The 15,135-nt window shown below is 37.5% G+C and overlaps 1 protein-coding gene across 7 annotated transcripts in view; it reads left to right on the forward strand.

Moving 5' to 3' along the window:
* LOC109031053 (uncharacterized) overlaps positions 1-15,135 on the forward strand; it is a 53,245-nt gene that overhangs the window by 16,071 nt on the left and 22,039 nt on the right. For 6 of the 7 annotated variants that reach the window (XR_011899514.1, XM_072298107.1, XM_072298110.1 and 3 more), the window contains exons 7-15: positions 382-408; positions 775-2,483; positions 3,785-3,875; positions 4,467-4,508; positions 5,971-6,219; positions 7,842-8,075; positions 9,800-9,904; positions 10,814-11,353; positions 14,721-14,810. Coding sequence is in view for 6 of the 7 variants with exons in the window: in XM_072298107.1 (XP_072154208.1) it covers positions 382-408; positions 775-2,483; positions 3,785-3,875; positions 4,467-4,508; positions 5,971-6,219; positions 7,842-8,075; positions 9,800-9,904; positions 10,814-11,353; positions 14,721-14,810 (3,087 nt within the window). In the remaining variant the exon portion in view is untranslated. The remainder of the gene's footprint in view (positions 1-381; positions 409-774; positions 2,484-3,784; positions 3,876-4,466; positions 4,509-5,970; positions 6,220-7,841; positions 8,076-9,799; positions 9,905-10,813; positions 11,354-14,720; positions 14,811-15,135) is intronic. The other variant, XM_019042340.2, reaches the window with a different exon arrangement.

The following is a 15,135-nucleotide window of genomic DNA, read 5'->3' on the forward strand; positions in this document are numbered from 1 at the left end:
TGGAGTGGGCAGTCTTAAGTGTTCACTGTAGTTAGAAATTTTCATTCAAAAAACATAAATACCTCCGTTATACTTACCACCCCTGTGATTTTAATTTCAATTGATCCAGATTTGTTGATTATTTAAATCTAAATAGTTTATAAAAACATGCAATGGTAAGGCTGCTTCAAAAAATCTAAGGGAAAAGTAGTCCTTTGTGAATAACATTGTGAATGCAGCCTCAGAAAATGTGAAGGTACAAATCTCTCCGCACCCCTGCTTATCACTCAAGCTTTTGATAATCATGTTAAGCTTCTTGTTGCTCATATGCTACTCTTCAGTGAATCCTTATTTGAAGCACCTGTTGATTGAATTAAATGAAAATAAATTTCTTATTGCTAGCATTCGTGGATGCCGCTTCATCAATATGTAAGTAATAAGTCAATGTCAAGAGTATCAAACCATCTATCCCAGTTTTTGATGTTGCGAAGCTCTTGTCAATTTTTACGCTCCTGAAGCAGACCTCATCATTGTTTTGGTTCAAAATTTCATTCAATTTTTCCTTCGGTCTTCCAGCAATATTCTTCGAAAATCTGGCGCCAAAAATTCAAGCAGTCTTTATCCCAATTTTTCGTCATCATTCATAACCTAAAATTGGTTAACTCAGAAAATCCACCTAGTTATTAAATTTTTTGGTCTCCAACTTACAAAGATCTTGTAAAATGTTCCGCCAACTCATAAATTCCCTCGTGGGCGTTTTTTATTTATCCTTTAATATTTTGTTTTGTTTTCCAGCGTCCGCCCTCACAAATGGACAATCGATATGAGCAAAACCCTTATCCACCAAGAAATGGAGGGCAGTTTAATTCCGCGCGAGGTCCATTCAACAATGACTACAAGCAGTCTTTTGGAAGAGGCGCCATGTTTTCCCCAGACAGTAATTACAACTACAATCGGCCATTCGGAAGGGGAGGTATGCTTCCCAATATAAATGAATATGAATATGGAGGACCTAGATCTGCAAGACCCTACTCAGACTATGGCTCCACCGGACGAGGAAGGGGAAGAGGAGCACCTCTGTACAGAAACAATGGGCCACCATTCAACGATTACGGCCCAGGGCCGTATCCACCAGGAAACCCTCCTTATGATCCCTATCAGAACGATTATTGTGGACCCTCTCCCTACTATAACGATTATGGAACTCAAGCATCCAATTATGATAATTATAGAGAGCCTCTTTCAAATCGTGGACCCCCTCCAAGAAACAGTTTTGGGAAAGGAGGACCACCTCCCCAAAATTACTCAAGGAATGACCGCTTTGAAGACGCGCCTCCACATTATGCAAGCAACCAAAATGAGTACTATGATTCACATGGTGACTTCCGAGCTCCTTCCAGGGCAGTTGGTTTCAGGAATGATTCTTATGGTGATTCACATGTTGACTTCCGAGCTCCTTCCAGGGCCGTTGGTGTCAGAAATGATTCTTATAGAAACCGAAACTCATGGAGTCATGAAACGTCTTCAAACGAATCTTTTTCACAAGGAAACACAGATTTCAGTAAAGGAAGGGCTTCACCGACTAAGACCAATCAAAGGCAGAAACAAAGTGATTCTCGCGATGGAAGTCGGCTCAAAGGCAAAAGTTCAGCCAGAGAGCGGCCAGATAGTTCAGATGAAAATGTTGACCAAAAAAAAGGTTATGAGTACAAGGAGGACGCTGATAAATCCATCAGGCCAAAAAGCGTAGCTGCCGGGTCCTTCAAAGATTCATCAAAAGATGCCAAGTCACAAAATTATGACAAATATAGTAAACAACAAGGACCAGAACGTTCATCAGGCGGAAGCTCTAGTCATTTTAGAGGCACTGGACTGAAGAAAGAGGCAAGTGAAGACTGGACCAATAATCGAGGTCCAAAGAGCTCTGTCAACGAGCGTTTACAACGGAAGAGGCAAGACGATCAGACTGTTGAAATTGTTGATGACTCTAACAAGGACAGGAAGTCAAATAGAAGGCCAAATCAAGAACCTTCCTCCAATAATTTGGACGGAGCTAGAAGGAAGTCAGATGGTGACAGAGGAAAACAAAAAAGGCAAGATGACGGTGCCTCTAACTTTAATGGCACTAGACAAAGTAATTTTTCAAATGAAAAAAAAGACAATGCCCCGGAGAAATCTAGAAGCAGAATGCCTTCACAGAAGGACGACAATAATGATGAGAGATCTAGTCAGCACGCGTCCGCATATCGGAAAGACGGCCGCGCTGATAGAACTAATAGCCGAGCGGCATTTGGGAAAAAGGACGGTGAATGGGACAGGCCGAAGAGTCGAGGAGGGTCTGAGAAGAGAGACTCCAGGGGACCGAGAAAGGGGATGGAGGCGGCAGCAGCAGCTTTCCCGGAGCCAGTTAATGAAACAGAAGAGGACATTCTCAATATCTCTTCCAGAAAAATTGAGATCAATGGTGATGGTAGTAGCATGGTCAATGGAGAAGTCTCTATGAGGTAACCTTTCAACTTATATTTTTGCTATAAATTTGCATAGGTAAAATTCTGTGTGTACTTGTCAGTCCAAATTTTGAATCCTCTGTTCGTATCAGCTGAAGATTTTGCATCAAGAGATGAAGTTGCAGGCACATTAATAGATCAATTCTTACCAGCAGTGTAACTGTTACAAGATGACCGCATAATTGCCCAATGCATCAAACGGGCAATCATCCCCCCCCCCCCCCCCCATTCATCAATTTTGCTCAGCTGTCATCCAAAGTGTGAAAAAGCACTTAAGCCGCAGCCTGAATTAAAGTGAGTTGAATAAAATCGAAATAAAAATCAGAAGTAACTCTTCTAATTATAATTAGTGTACACCCTAATCTGAAGGGGTGATAAGACAAACCGCAAATACGCTTATTTCTGATGCCCTTACATTGAAAAGTTCACCCTGTCATTTTTTTTTTTTGCTAGAGCAGTATATCAATGGCCAACGAACAATACCGCTTATCTGCAAACTGACGAATTTGCTGAATGAAAAAAAAAACTTCAGTATCCTTGTAATTTTAAGGTTAGATTTGCATTATTTTCATACATTACAGTGTCACTGAAGTCCTCCCCTACAGAATTGGAAAAAAACGAAAATCATCAGCTTGCATATTTTATACTGTAAAATGTTGTAAAGTCGCTAATTCTTTTTTGCCAAAATTGTCAGTTCAGTGCTATTGTTATTCAGCCCTCGATATGTAACCTTGGTTGCTTCTAAAGGAAATTTTTTGTACCAGTTCTTGAATACCTGAGCTGTTTTGAAGGACTTTTTTCGAAAAATTTCCCACCCCAGTTCTTGTGTGTAACATAACTGCATTGAGCAGCATGTGTTTAATTCACTTTTAAATCAGATTATGGCACCTAAAAGAGGGACAGCTGCCAATGGCAGTAAGAATAAATAAGTGCAGCCCTGATCCCTGTTTCATCTTTGCTCCAGCCGAAATTTCATACTCTGCGATGGAAAATCATTACAAGCCCCGAAAATTAAGCTTGCAAGGCCAATGGATCTGGAAACCTTGGAGTGAATATCGATATCGAATATCGATTTTTACTCCCACCCCTCCTCTCTCTCCTAATTATGATAGAATTAAAGAATTAATTCTGTTGATTTTCCTTATTATATCTCATGCTTTTTATTAAAGCATCAAGTACATGAAAAAGCAAAAAAATTGCTCAGTATTGTGGTTTTTACTGCGTTTATAACCTCCCCTGTAAACTTAAAGTCTGTAAAAAATTCTTTGATTTATCTATTTTTTTCTGTCTTCTTTCAGATCCCAAAAATTTGGCCAACAGAAGCATGGAACCCGTGGAGATACCACGTCACACAAACACTCTGAAAAACCTCATGCTGATTCATCAACGGTAAAGTTTTTTTTTATTTTCTTGGTAGTTAATATTCAGTCAAACCGCCATTCAATGCATTTTTAATACAAAATGAATGCTTCAAAAATAACCTTCAAACCTACTATATAGCTGGTAACCGTATCTATCAGTGAAATATCAAGAATTGTTACAAAAATGAATACAGTCTGTTGGACTTGAATAGTGGATATTGCAAACAAAGCGAATAGCGAATAATTTTGTCAATTATTTTAGAATACAAAGCAAATAGACAATAATTAAAGTTAATTATTCACAACTACGAATATTAATATGAATAATTTAAAATGACTTTTTCAAGGACGAAAATTAGCAAATATTACAAAAGTCGACAATCAGAGTGATCAATGACCTATAAGTGTGGTCTGATAGTATCAAAATTACCAAGGAAGTAGTGTAATTTTGCTCTGAAGCTGTGAATTGGCTCCTCGAAACAGCCAAATTATTTTGCTGTAACTCTCTGTTAATTCCTGCGAGTTTTAATTGAATTATTTTGTGTACCAAGATAATATAAGTCAGAAAATTTTCTGTTTAATTTGTGATTTTCATTCCCCCCTTTGTTATTTGCTGCAGGCATCAACATCCGCCAAGTTATCCTCCGGAACTTTTACCAAGGTATGTGTACTTGAATTGGTTTTCATTTTGCAATCGTCTTGGAAGGGGAAATTACTCTTTATGTATCTTTCCGTAGTAGTGGCAGCTTCAAGGGAGGGTCATATGGACTACTGCCTATCTCTATTAATTGTGGAGTACAATATATTTACAATGGACTATAAGACAGGGCAAAAGCCACCTATCGATAAAAAATGCATCCTCATCCAAATTTCTCATAAAACAAGTTTGAAAATATGGAAAACTTCCTAAATTCAGTTGTGAGTGAATAATCCTCATTCATAGTTTACACTGAAAATAATGAATTCAAACTTCCTCCTTGTCAAAAATCATAGTCAACAAGGGTCAAATCCACCATCAAAAAACAAGCTGTTGAACAAATGACTAGAACATGGTTTCACACTCATTTCCTTCCGCCTTTAATACAAGGCACCTCTAATCTTGCCAAAGACAAATCAGTACACAGAAAAATCCTTCCATTCAAAAGTAACTGAAATCAGTTAGTCGTTTGACTCTGGTTTTTTAGGAGCGTGAAGTGTCAAGTAACATGCACAAAAAAGCCATTGATTCACTTATCAACTGAATTTGGAGAGTTTCAATGTATTCGTTGTATTCTACGTACAATTTTAGCAAGGGAACAAGTATTGTGGTGCTCAATTTCATTCTCTTTCCAGTGATCCATTTTTAAGGACAAAATATGGTCTTTTTAGGAAGTGATGTGTAGCAAAATTGCAGCTTATGTGATAGCATGTTTCTTTTTTTTGGAGTCACAAACATAAAAAAAAGAAAAAAAAAAAAAAAAAAAAACAGGTTTAAAAACTACTCTCAAGGTTTATGAAAAACTCAGTTTGGCCCATGGAAATAATTTCCTCAACCTTCCGTTGTAAAATCTTGGATGACGCTAGGGTGTAAATATCTTGCTATGATGGAATAGATGAATGGACAAATATATGTATCCTTTTAAATTTCCAACTTACACATTTTGTATCTGATCGCATTTAGAATGAAATTAGTTTTCTCAATTGATCTGGTAGTTCTCATTTTTTGTTGAATAATTTTGCAGTCTGAACCCTCATCATGAGTTCACGTTTGCCTTCCTCTTAGCCCTCAAATTCCTTTTCGAGGTCAATTCACCGGCATTCGCATACTAAAACTCAGGCGCAACTAGTAAAGGAACTTCATTTATTGAGAGGCAATCTTTCACACCTGCGAAAAAGACCCATCAGCAACTTCTAATAGCAAAAACTGAGCAAAGGATCTTAAATAGTTCAGGAACATGCCTACAAAGGACAGGGCATCATTTTACCACTGAACTCTCTGTCGAACATAGTTGCAAGCTTGCCTGTTCAACAGTTCTATAAATTAAGAGTCAGCATGCAAGTGTTAAGTTTAATTTTGTACCAATATAAAATTGAAAATCATTAATTAATACTCTCTTTTTCTACTTCCTTCTTTCTTGCTCTAGGTTTTTGTGAGCCATAGAATTTCTCCTGGATTTTTTTTTGTACAATCTACTGCTGATGCAAATAAAATCTGCAAGCTAACATCAGAAATCAGTAACATCAGTGATGAAGCTCCTCCACTGAAAGAAGTTATAGTAGGCGCAAAGTGTTTAGCACAATACAAAGATGACAAGCTATGGTACCGTGCTCATGTTAAAAAAATCAACAAGGAAGAAGTCACCGTTGGTTTTATAGATTACGGAAATCTCGAGGTTGGTATTCAATTCGTCAGTAATTCTTTGAGAGGATTGAAATGCACACATAACACCAATCTTTTGCCATGATTGTTATTTATTCATAACAGATGTGTTTTGGGTTGCCACCCGTTTTTTGTGCTAAGTAATGAAATTATTAAATAATGAAGAGATCATATCATTAAAAAATATAAAGAAATTTTAACAATGCATCATTAATATAAAATATGGAAGGATGTAAAAAAGACATTATAAACTAGAAGTTGTTAAATATCTGTAGTGTTACACCAATTTTTCAACACAAGATACATTGATTTTATCATATTATTTGCATAATACATCAGTGTACAAGATTTTACAAGACAAATTTGGCACTTCTTTACGGATTTGAAAGATTAGTATGTAAGTAAGTAAAAAGTGTGTAGAATTTCTGTGAAAAAGCGCGAATCTATAGGACTTTAATGATGAACTTAACAGAAGCCTGCCTCAGGGGCTTTCAATTTCCGAGTATATTCCATTTTATCAAGTTTCAGCTGTTCGATTTCTTGCGTTTCGGTTCATTCTAAAAGAAGTATGAAGTAAAATTTGCTAATGGTTCTGTTCATTATTTTTTCTGTACAAAATTTGACAAGTTTGAGATTGACAACTTAGTATCAAAGCATTACGGACGTTGGATACTGTAGGCTAAGGGTGAAACAAATTATCAACTAAGTGGTTAAGAGGACAACCATGTAAGGGACTTGTTATTTACATTTTTGTCAAAACCTTTTTTTCTCTAATTGAAGACCAAGTCTCAAGGTAGTGAAGAAGGTAGCCTTTTTGTAAAGGGGTACGTGCAAAACGGGCCATTTCACGCTCGTGTCGGATACCATTGAAACTTGCCCTATTCATTCATCTAACAATGCCCCATGTTTTCCCAAAGTTTCAAGTCCCCAAAAAATTTGCTCCCCCTCCTCGGTTTGGCGAATCACCCTCCTCTCATTGTCCGACCTCGCATTGTTGCCACATGTCTCCTGATCCGTCGCCGCGCGCAGTTTAAAATAGCCGATTTTCCCGACCTTCGCTCCTTTCCGCGCTTATAACTCGCGAACAAAGCGTTTTCCCAGGATACGGTAAAGACATATAGGTGCCATAGAGAGTCAGGAACAACATATCAGCTTTTCAAAGAAATTAAAAATGGAGTATTTTGGGGATCGGCCCGAACGTGACAAAAAAGCGGGTCATTTTATAGCGTTCCGGCGCTTCGGAGGCGATAACTCGAGTTTAAGTCGACAAAACCCTATGGTATTATACATTTTCTGAAAGCTCTTTTCACGCTAAAAACGCTCGTTGAAACCGCGTTTCGAAATATTTCGCGGTTTTCGAGTAAAAAATTTGCGAAAATCTAGCGGATTTTCAACTTTGACCCCTCGCCACTTCCCCCAAAAATTTTTTGGGGACTTGAAACTTTGGGAAAACATGGGGCATTGTTAGATGAATGAATAGGGCAAGTTTCAATGGTATCCGACACGAGCGTGTAATGGCCCGTTTTGCTCGTACCCCTTTGTTGCAAGCCCTTTAAAAGGATGTTCTCAAGCCTGAAAATTTTGTTCTTTCGCTTTTATCTTTGCTGTTAATTCAAAAATTTGTATGATTTTTAGATTTGCCAAAAGGCTGAATTAAAAGAACTTCCCAGTCAATTGGCTTCAGTGAAACCTCTTGCTTTCAAGATCAGACTAACGGATGAGTCACCAAAAGAAGCAAAATTTACGAAGAATAACGAGACTTTAGATGTTCGCCTTGTTGAAAAGAAGGACGGCGGAATCTGGCTTGTGGAAGCGAAGGAAAAAAGGCACAGTCATGATGATCCAGGCAATAGTGTGTTACCAACTGTGGTATGTTCCTTAGAAAAGCATCAATAATGATAATGATATTCTTGTCTAAAATCCTAGTATGATTCCACTCTGGAAGTGATTAAATATCAAACCAATTTTGCAACAACACTAGTTTCACTTTTAACTTATTAGAAAAAACCTTTAGCCCTTAACTTAAAGAACAAAACGGATCACTATTACCATATTGAAAGAAACAGAAAACAACAGTGTTGAAGCATGCTGGCCAGATTTAATTTAAATTAACCCTAATGCATTTTATAATTGCCTTAATTGCCGCATATGTATAATTCTTGTGTTTTATTTCTCTCACTGAAAACCAAGCTACTCATTGCCCTTACACTCTCTGTCAAACTACCACACATTATGGAGAATATACTCACAAAATTTCAAGTTTCAGTGTTGCCTAGTTTTCTGTTAAAATAATAAGAATCAGAATAACAAGCAAAGAAAATTAGGCACTGCTTGATGTAGTTAGTCTAATTCCGGTTGACTCTGTCCATTTCAACTCTCTATTTCTGAAAGTATATTTTGAAAACTCTGAATTCAAACTAGGTATAAACCATGCTAAACATGAGGAATTGAGGGGTATAAGCCCCGAGAGTGTCCGCTCTTCACAGTATTGGCAGTCGGAAATTTTAATTTCTAGCTACTAGAATGATTTTCATGCTTGGTAGGCTCTCTTTTGCCCTTCCCCGTGTTCCTTCTTGGAAATCTCTGAAAAAATATGAACTTTAATTACAGTTAAACAAAACTGAGTGTGCAATGTGAGACAAACCATGAGAGGATTTTGTTAAGTTTTTGACTTACTGTTAAACTCCATTACCCCACAACAAAATTCCCTTTAGGCAACAGTGCACCCTCAACATAAGGTTTTCATGCTAGCAGGGATGACGACCACGTTCTCAAATCTCGGGCTACCTTGTGAGGTGGGTCAAAAAAAGAATGGATGCAAACGTTCTCAAAATTCATCAAGCAACTGAGTTTATACTCTGTCCAGCAAGTTATGGCACTTTGTTCATTGGATGAAAAGGGACAATGTGGTGGCGGCTAGCCGCTACCATTTTTGTTGTCTGTTAATGCACTGACTCAGTCTCTCATCGCATAATGGACCACGGAACGGCAGTATTGTGCTACAGGCTGTATTTTAGGAACAAATGAGTTGAAGGTTGACTGAATCTCTTTTAGGTGTATTAAGCTTTCATATGATGCTCTTAATCTTAACTTGAGCTCTTCTACAGGCGATGATCAAAGATTCTTAAGATATAGACCTTTGATTGGTGATCAATACTATCCACTGTGCGAAGGGGAAAAGCCAGCAGTGTTGACAGGTGACAAGATTGAGAGTGGCTGTGCCGCCACCACATTGTGCCTTTTATTCCAATGTACCAAGTGCCATAACTCGCTGGACAGAGTATAGTTCCTGACTTCAGCAGAGTGTTTTTCTTCATTAAGTTGCAATCCTACTGATCTGGTCTGAAAAGTTGACCCAATCCACCCGCAGAAACTCGTATATGGCATTTAATCAATCTAATAAAATGATGAAATTTCATCAGTCCTCCAACATAAAGCCTCTTGATTTTTCTCGAAGGAGAAATAGTGCTTGAATAATTCAACGGAGTCAATCTAAATTCAGCTTTAATTTCAGTGAATGCTTTTAAATTTGGATTATAATGGTTCATTATTTTCAGATGGAACCATAATGTTGTTTTTCTCCTCTTTTTCAGAGTGACAAATTAAAAGAACTTGAGGTAGGAATGCAGTCCTCTAAACCCAGTGGCAAATCAACAGCTGAGCCTGCCTGTCCTCTACCTACAAATGAGTATTCTGAAGTAAGTAAAGAGTCTTATTTTGGTCTCTTGACCCAAGTTTATTTGACATTTAACTCGCTGTATTGATGATTTATTGCTCCTGAAAAGAAATTTTGCGGAGTTTGAGCATTTAATTTACTCAGCAAGTCTTTAATCCTTGTTAGCAAACACTGTATTATTAAAGACTTTGAAAGTTACAGGAAGAAGAGGGACGTAAGCCCTGAATGAAATGCCTATTTGCTAAGAAAAACTACTGACATGCAAGTTCTTTCCCAAATGCGCCAGAAATAGCTGTTCCTTATTGCAATATAAAGTCCAACGGTCGCCTGGAGAGCTTTTTTACGTCCTAAAACTTCAAACCAAAAAGGAGATATGATAGTTGGAAATTTGCCATGCAAGTGATGGAGTCCCAAGAAAAAGCTGTATTAAGTTTCAATCTGATCTGTCAGGGGTCCCAAACAGTTAGGCTGTATGTATCCTCAGCTAACTCCTGGCATTGAAACAATAACTTGTCAGCACCTGATTCTGTGAGCTACTGGAGAACGTTTTTCATGGAAAATTCAGATCCTAATTTTACGCCAAGTGGTCTTTCAAGACATTCGCCTCTTTACATAATAGCTTCCTCTCCTTGAATTGGTCACATATTAACAATGGAATCATCGGTAACTAGAAATTTGGTCCTGTTTACATAAAAGACGACCTGCATGGATAGCAGATACTCTTTTCTGCTCAAGTGTGTCCTAGATCTTAAGCATAGATGGATCTGTGTCCTGAAGGCATCGAAAGAACCTATTAGATCAATTACCTCTTGACCATAGGTGGTCAATGCACGAACAACTTAATAAACCAGCAATTTTTTTAAATTTTATTTCTCCTTGTATTTCAATTGTTTTACTCTCTTTTAATTTCTCTTCTTACTTGTTTTTTCAGGTTGTCGTGCAAGTAGCTGAGGCTCCAAACATTTTCTACGTACATACCATGGAAGGCGCTCGTAAAAGTCTTGAATATATGAAAAAAATTGCTTCCACTGTGGAACAACAAAGATCTTTGTCAAAAATTTCCAAAGATTTAAATTGCCTGGCTTTTTTTAAAGAGGACAATAATTGGTACCGAGCGAAGATTCTTGATTATTCTGAAGAAGATGTTTCAATAGCTTTTATTGACTATGGTAACAGAGAAAAAGTCAACCCATCCATGCTAAAAGAATTACCCCAGGAGTTGCAGGGTAAACCACTTGCAATCAAAATTAAGCTATCTGAAACAACATCTTCTGCACAGTTCAATAAGAAGTTCGGAGATAAATTACAAGTCAAACCAACATCAAGACTTGATGACGGAACGTGGAATGTTGAGGTTCTTAACAGCACCACTAAAGAAAATAATAATTCAAGAAAAACAGCTTCCAAGGAAGTCGCCAAAGAAGGGTCGCCACCAGCTGCCAAGAAAACCCCCTCGGATACCTTCCAAGAAGTAAGTCGTTGCTAACTCCTTTTGTATAACTTCCAAAGACATTGAATCACGTAGACCGTGCATCCTGTGTTACGGAAGGCGAGGCAACTTTTAAAAATTTGCATGTGATGAGTGGTGGCACCGACCCGCATCGATGAGTTGGTGTGTCCCAGTTGCGCACATCTGCGCATGCGCAGTAGCGGCTCCAGTGAATTTTTGTCGGTTTGTGAGGCTTTTTTCCTCGGTTAATAATTAGTTCGGAAAAATGAAACAATGCTAATCGGGTGTAAAATTATGTGTTATATAACTTTTCTTCTTAGGAGTTTTGTCTGAAAATGGACTCTAAACGAGATATTCGTGAAAAACCGAGCGCAGGCATGAATTCTCCATTGCCTCTTCGAGTGCGTGGGACACACGCTCTCTCCCCTTCCCCGCCCACCCATCATGGGGCTCCGAGAGACTTGCCTCGCTCCGCCAGTACTAAACCGAGCCGAATGCACGGTCTACGTGATTCAATGTCTTTGATAACTTCAGTGTTCTTATTAGTTACTTTCTCCTCGAAAGAATCATAAGACTTTCAGTAATAAAGGTGAAATGATCTATTCTGTAAATAGTGTTTCTTATTTTTTTATTAAAAAAAAGTGAGCTAACTTCCTGTGTGTTTTTTAGACGGTATATATTTTTCTCGATGTCTTAATTTTTTCTTTGTATTTCTTTCTAGCGTCTTTTTTTTCCAAGAAACTGTATGAAATTTATCTGTCATTAATCTCAAGAGAATTCAAACCATCGAATATGAGATGTTTTATATGTATTTTTTTCCGTTTGAATTTCCACTTTTAACTTTTTACCAAAGGGAAAACAAACTTAGTGATTTTCCTCACACTCAACCGGTGTTTTTTGAGGTCAGATACACTCGATCAATCACAGAAGTCTTAGTAGATGTAGTTTGTCTGGACTTATTCAAGATTGTCTGTTTGAATTTTGGGAAATACTGGCAAGTTGAACCACAACAAGATGGCTCTTGTGAATTTGGCTCAAGGTTCAAGCATTTTTGGCAGAGAAAGAAGCAGATGAGAAGACAGAAAGTGACCAAAAATAGAGAGAACTGTGAGCGTTGGATGCCAGGTCCTATCAAGATCTGATAAGTAGATTACAAGCTCTCAAGCAGTTAATGATGCAACAACGTCAGCAGCATTAGCTACATTGTTTAAGAGCATTATTCTCCCTCTATTGGAGGAGAAGTAAAGTATTGAAGTCGAGTGACCACTGTTTCTTGATAAAGAGAGATACCCCCATGGCATTGTAGTACTGTCTCTATTTTTTTTCCACTGAGGTTGAAGTTTAATTATCTTTTCTTTTCATGCCTCAGCACAAGTTTTCTCCAGTGAACGAATATTTTAAATCCCAATATTTGTTATTTTTAAGATCTCATAGTGAGGAGTTCATTTTGATGTTGGATTTCTGTGTCAGTGTTTCTCTTCGCCTTAATCGAAAGTTCGAGGATTTTATTGAAACCTTACGGTTTGATGTAGTGTTCAAGTCAAGGTCAGAAGATCTAGTAAAGTTTCATGCCGGAATGTAAGTGGAAAACGCGGATTATTGGTTAGAATTGCTAAAAAACTGGTAAAGTCTTCTTCTTCCAGTCATGGCAGAAGCTCAGAAAGTTCTAGAAGATTTGTTGGAAAAATTCAGCACTCCAAAGCTCTTGGCAGAAATATTGAAAAAACTCACTAAATTGGATGATTTGGAAGGTAGACTGATCAGATTAGAGGAAAACTCGGAAGAAAAATACAGAAAACTATTGAAAAAAATAGAAGCTCAGAGCCAGGAAAAAAACTGTGAAGAAAAATGTGAGAGACTGAAAGTGATTAAAAAAATACAAAGTAGTGATAATAATTCTCGAGAGAAATACCAGGAAATTGAGAAGAAAACTAAAGCTCCAAACAAGGAAAAGTATCGTGAAGAAGAATCACAGAGACTAGAGAAAAACATGGAAGCTCGGAGTAAGGAAAAACATAACCAAGAAAAATATCAGAGACCGGAGAAAGAGGTAGGAAAACTGAGCAAGGAAAATCAATATGAAGATAAATACCAAAAACTGGAAAAGGAAATAGAGACACAGAGAAAGGCAAAATATTATGAAGAAAAATACCGAAAACCGGAGAAAGAAATAGTAGCATGGAGTAGAGACAAGCACTATGAAAAGAAACATCGAAATCTGGAGAAGGAAATAGAATCACGAAGTAAGGAAAAATATTATGAAGGAAAATACCAAAAGCTAGAAAAGGAAGTAGAAGGATGGAGTAAAGAAAAGCATTATGAAGAAAAATACCGAAAACTGGAAAAGGAAATAAAAGCACAGAGTGAGGCAAAACATTATGAAGGAAAATACTGCAAACTGGAGAAGGAAGTAGAGGCACAGAGTAAGGATAGACATGAAGAAAAACACCAGGAAGTGGAGAAGAAAACAGGAACACAATGCAAGGTGATTAATAACTATGCCCCCAGAAAACTGTGTTGGAAATTTGGAATACATCATTACTCAAAAAATGAAAATAAGCGTTATTTTACCGAGAAAACCTGTGAACCATTTTATTTTAAAATTCTTTATGATCTTGAACAATATCTCATTAAGATATCTCATTCAGATAGAATCTCTTTTCTACAGAAGGACCCGTGACTAAGTGAAGAAATTTGTTTCTCCCTATCTTTAGTTTATAGGGCGGCCAGGTGCAAGGACGCAGACATTTTTTAGCCAATCCAATCTTTGTTTGCTCCAAATTTTTCAAAGTGTTTAATTTTTCAATCTCTGTATCTTCCCTATGCAGACTAGACGTATTTAAACAGAATCAACCCTACTGCTTTTGACATTGCTCGAAGTCCCATCAAGTTTTATGTTTTTGGTAGAGAACCCAATGATCAAGGTTGCCAGTTCGTAGATTAAAGTATGGATATTTTACATGGCCTTAAATGTGATTAGCACTCTTTGGTAGCAATCCCAACAATATAATGTTTTGGAACTTTCTGCACAGTTCCTGTGACTTGTTGATAATGCACTCACGAAATTTAAGTCAGAATGAAGATAACGTTTCTTTTGAAAAAACAAAGCATCAAAGGAAAATGGCTGTGTCTGAACAAGTGTCTTCAAACTTGTGCTTAATGTTTGATTTTCCTGCTGACAAGAACAGATCCTCCCTTGCTTAGGAGTTGTTTTCGCAGTTTTCTCATTTTTGTATGTGACCAGCTAGTTGCTAGGTTCAGAAGTTGCTGCACCCATGGTTTGGTTTGTGCATTCTAGGAATTTTCTAATGTGTAACTCTCAATTCCATCCTTGTTTCATAATTTTTTCATTTTCCCACTAATTGCTGTCTTGTAAATTTCTTCACAGGTTAGCAGCGGTCAAAATAGTTCGGAATCCAAAAGTTTGCGGATGCCCAAGTCAGCAACTTGCCCGATCGACACCAAAACAGTCTCAGAGGTATATACATTTTGATCAGAGATCCCCAAATTGTAGCATGTGGTTTCAACGGTTCTAAACATTTAAGGGAATCAAGTTCATGTGCTCATTGCTTCCCTTGCCAACTCCTGCTAAACATTTTTGGAATTCAGTGGGTGCTCTGATTCCGCGGGGTAGCTATATTATCAATTACTTTAATAGAGAAGAAATGAATGTGGGAGGGCTTAATAGGATAAATAAATGCTCTAGAAAGGTAAGGGTTTTTGGTAACATATTTTCTCTTGTCATCTTTTTATCCTTACCTCAGCTGTCCTGGTTCGCTAAGCAGCGTTTAAAATTTACTGGT

Source organism: Bemisia tabaci, chromosome 3, assembly GCF_918797505.1.
Source record: "Bemisia tabaci chromosome 3, PGI_BMITA_v3".
Classification (NCBI taxonomy): Eukaryota; Metazoa; Arthropoda; class Insecta; order Hemiptera; family Aleyrodidae; genus Bemisia; species Bemisia tabaci.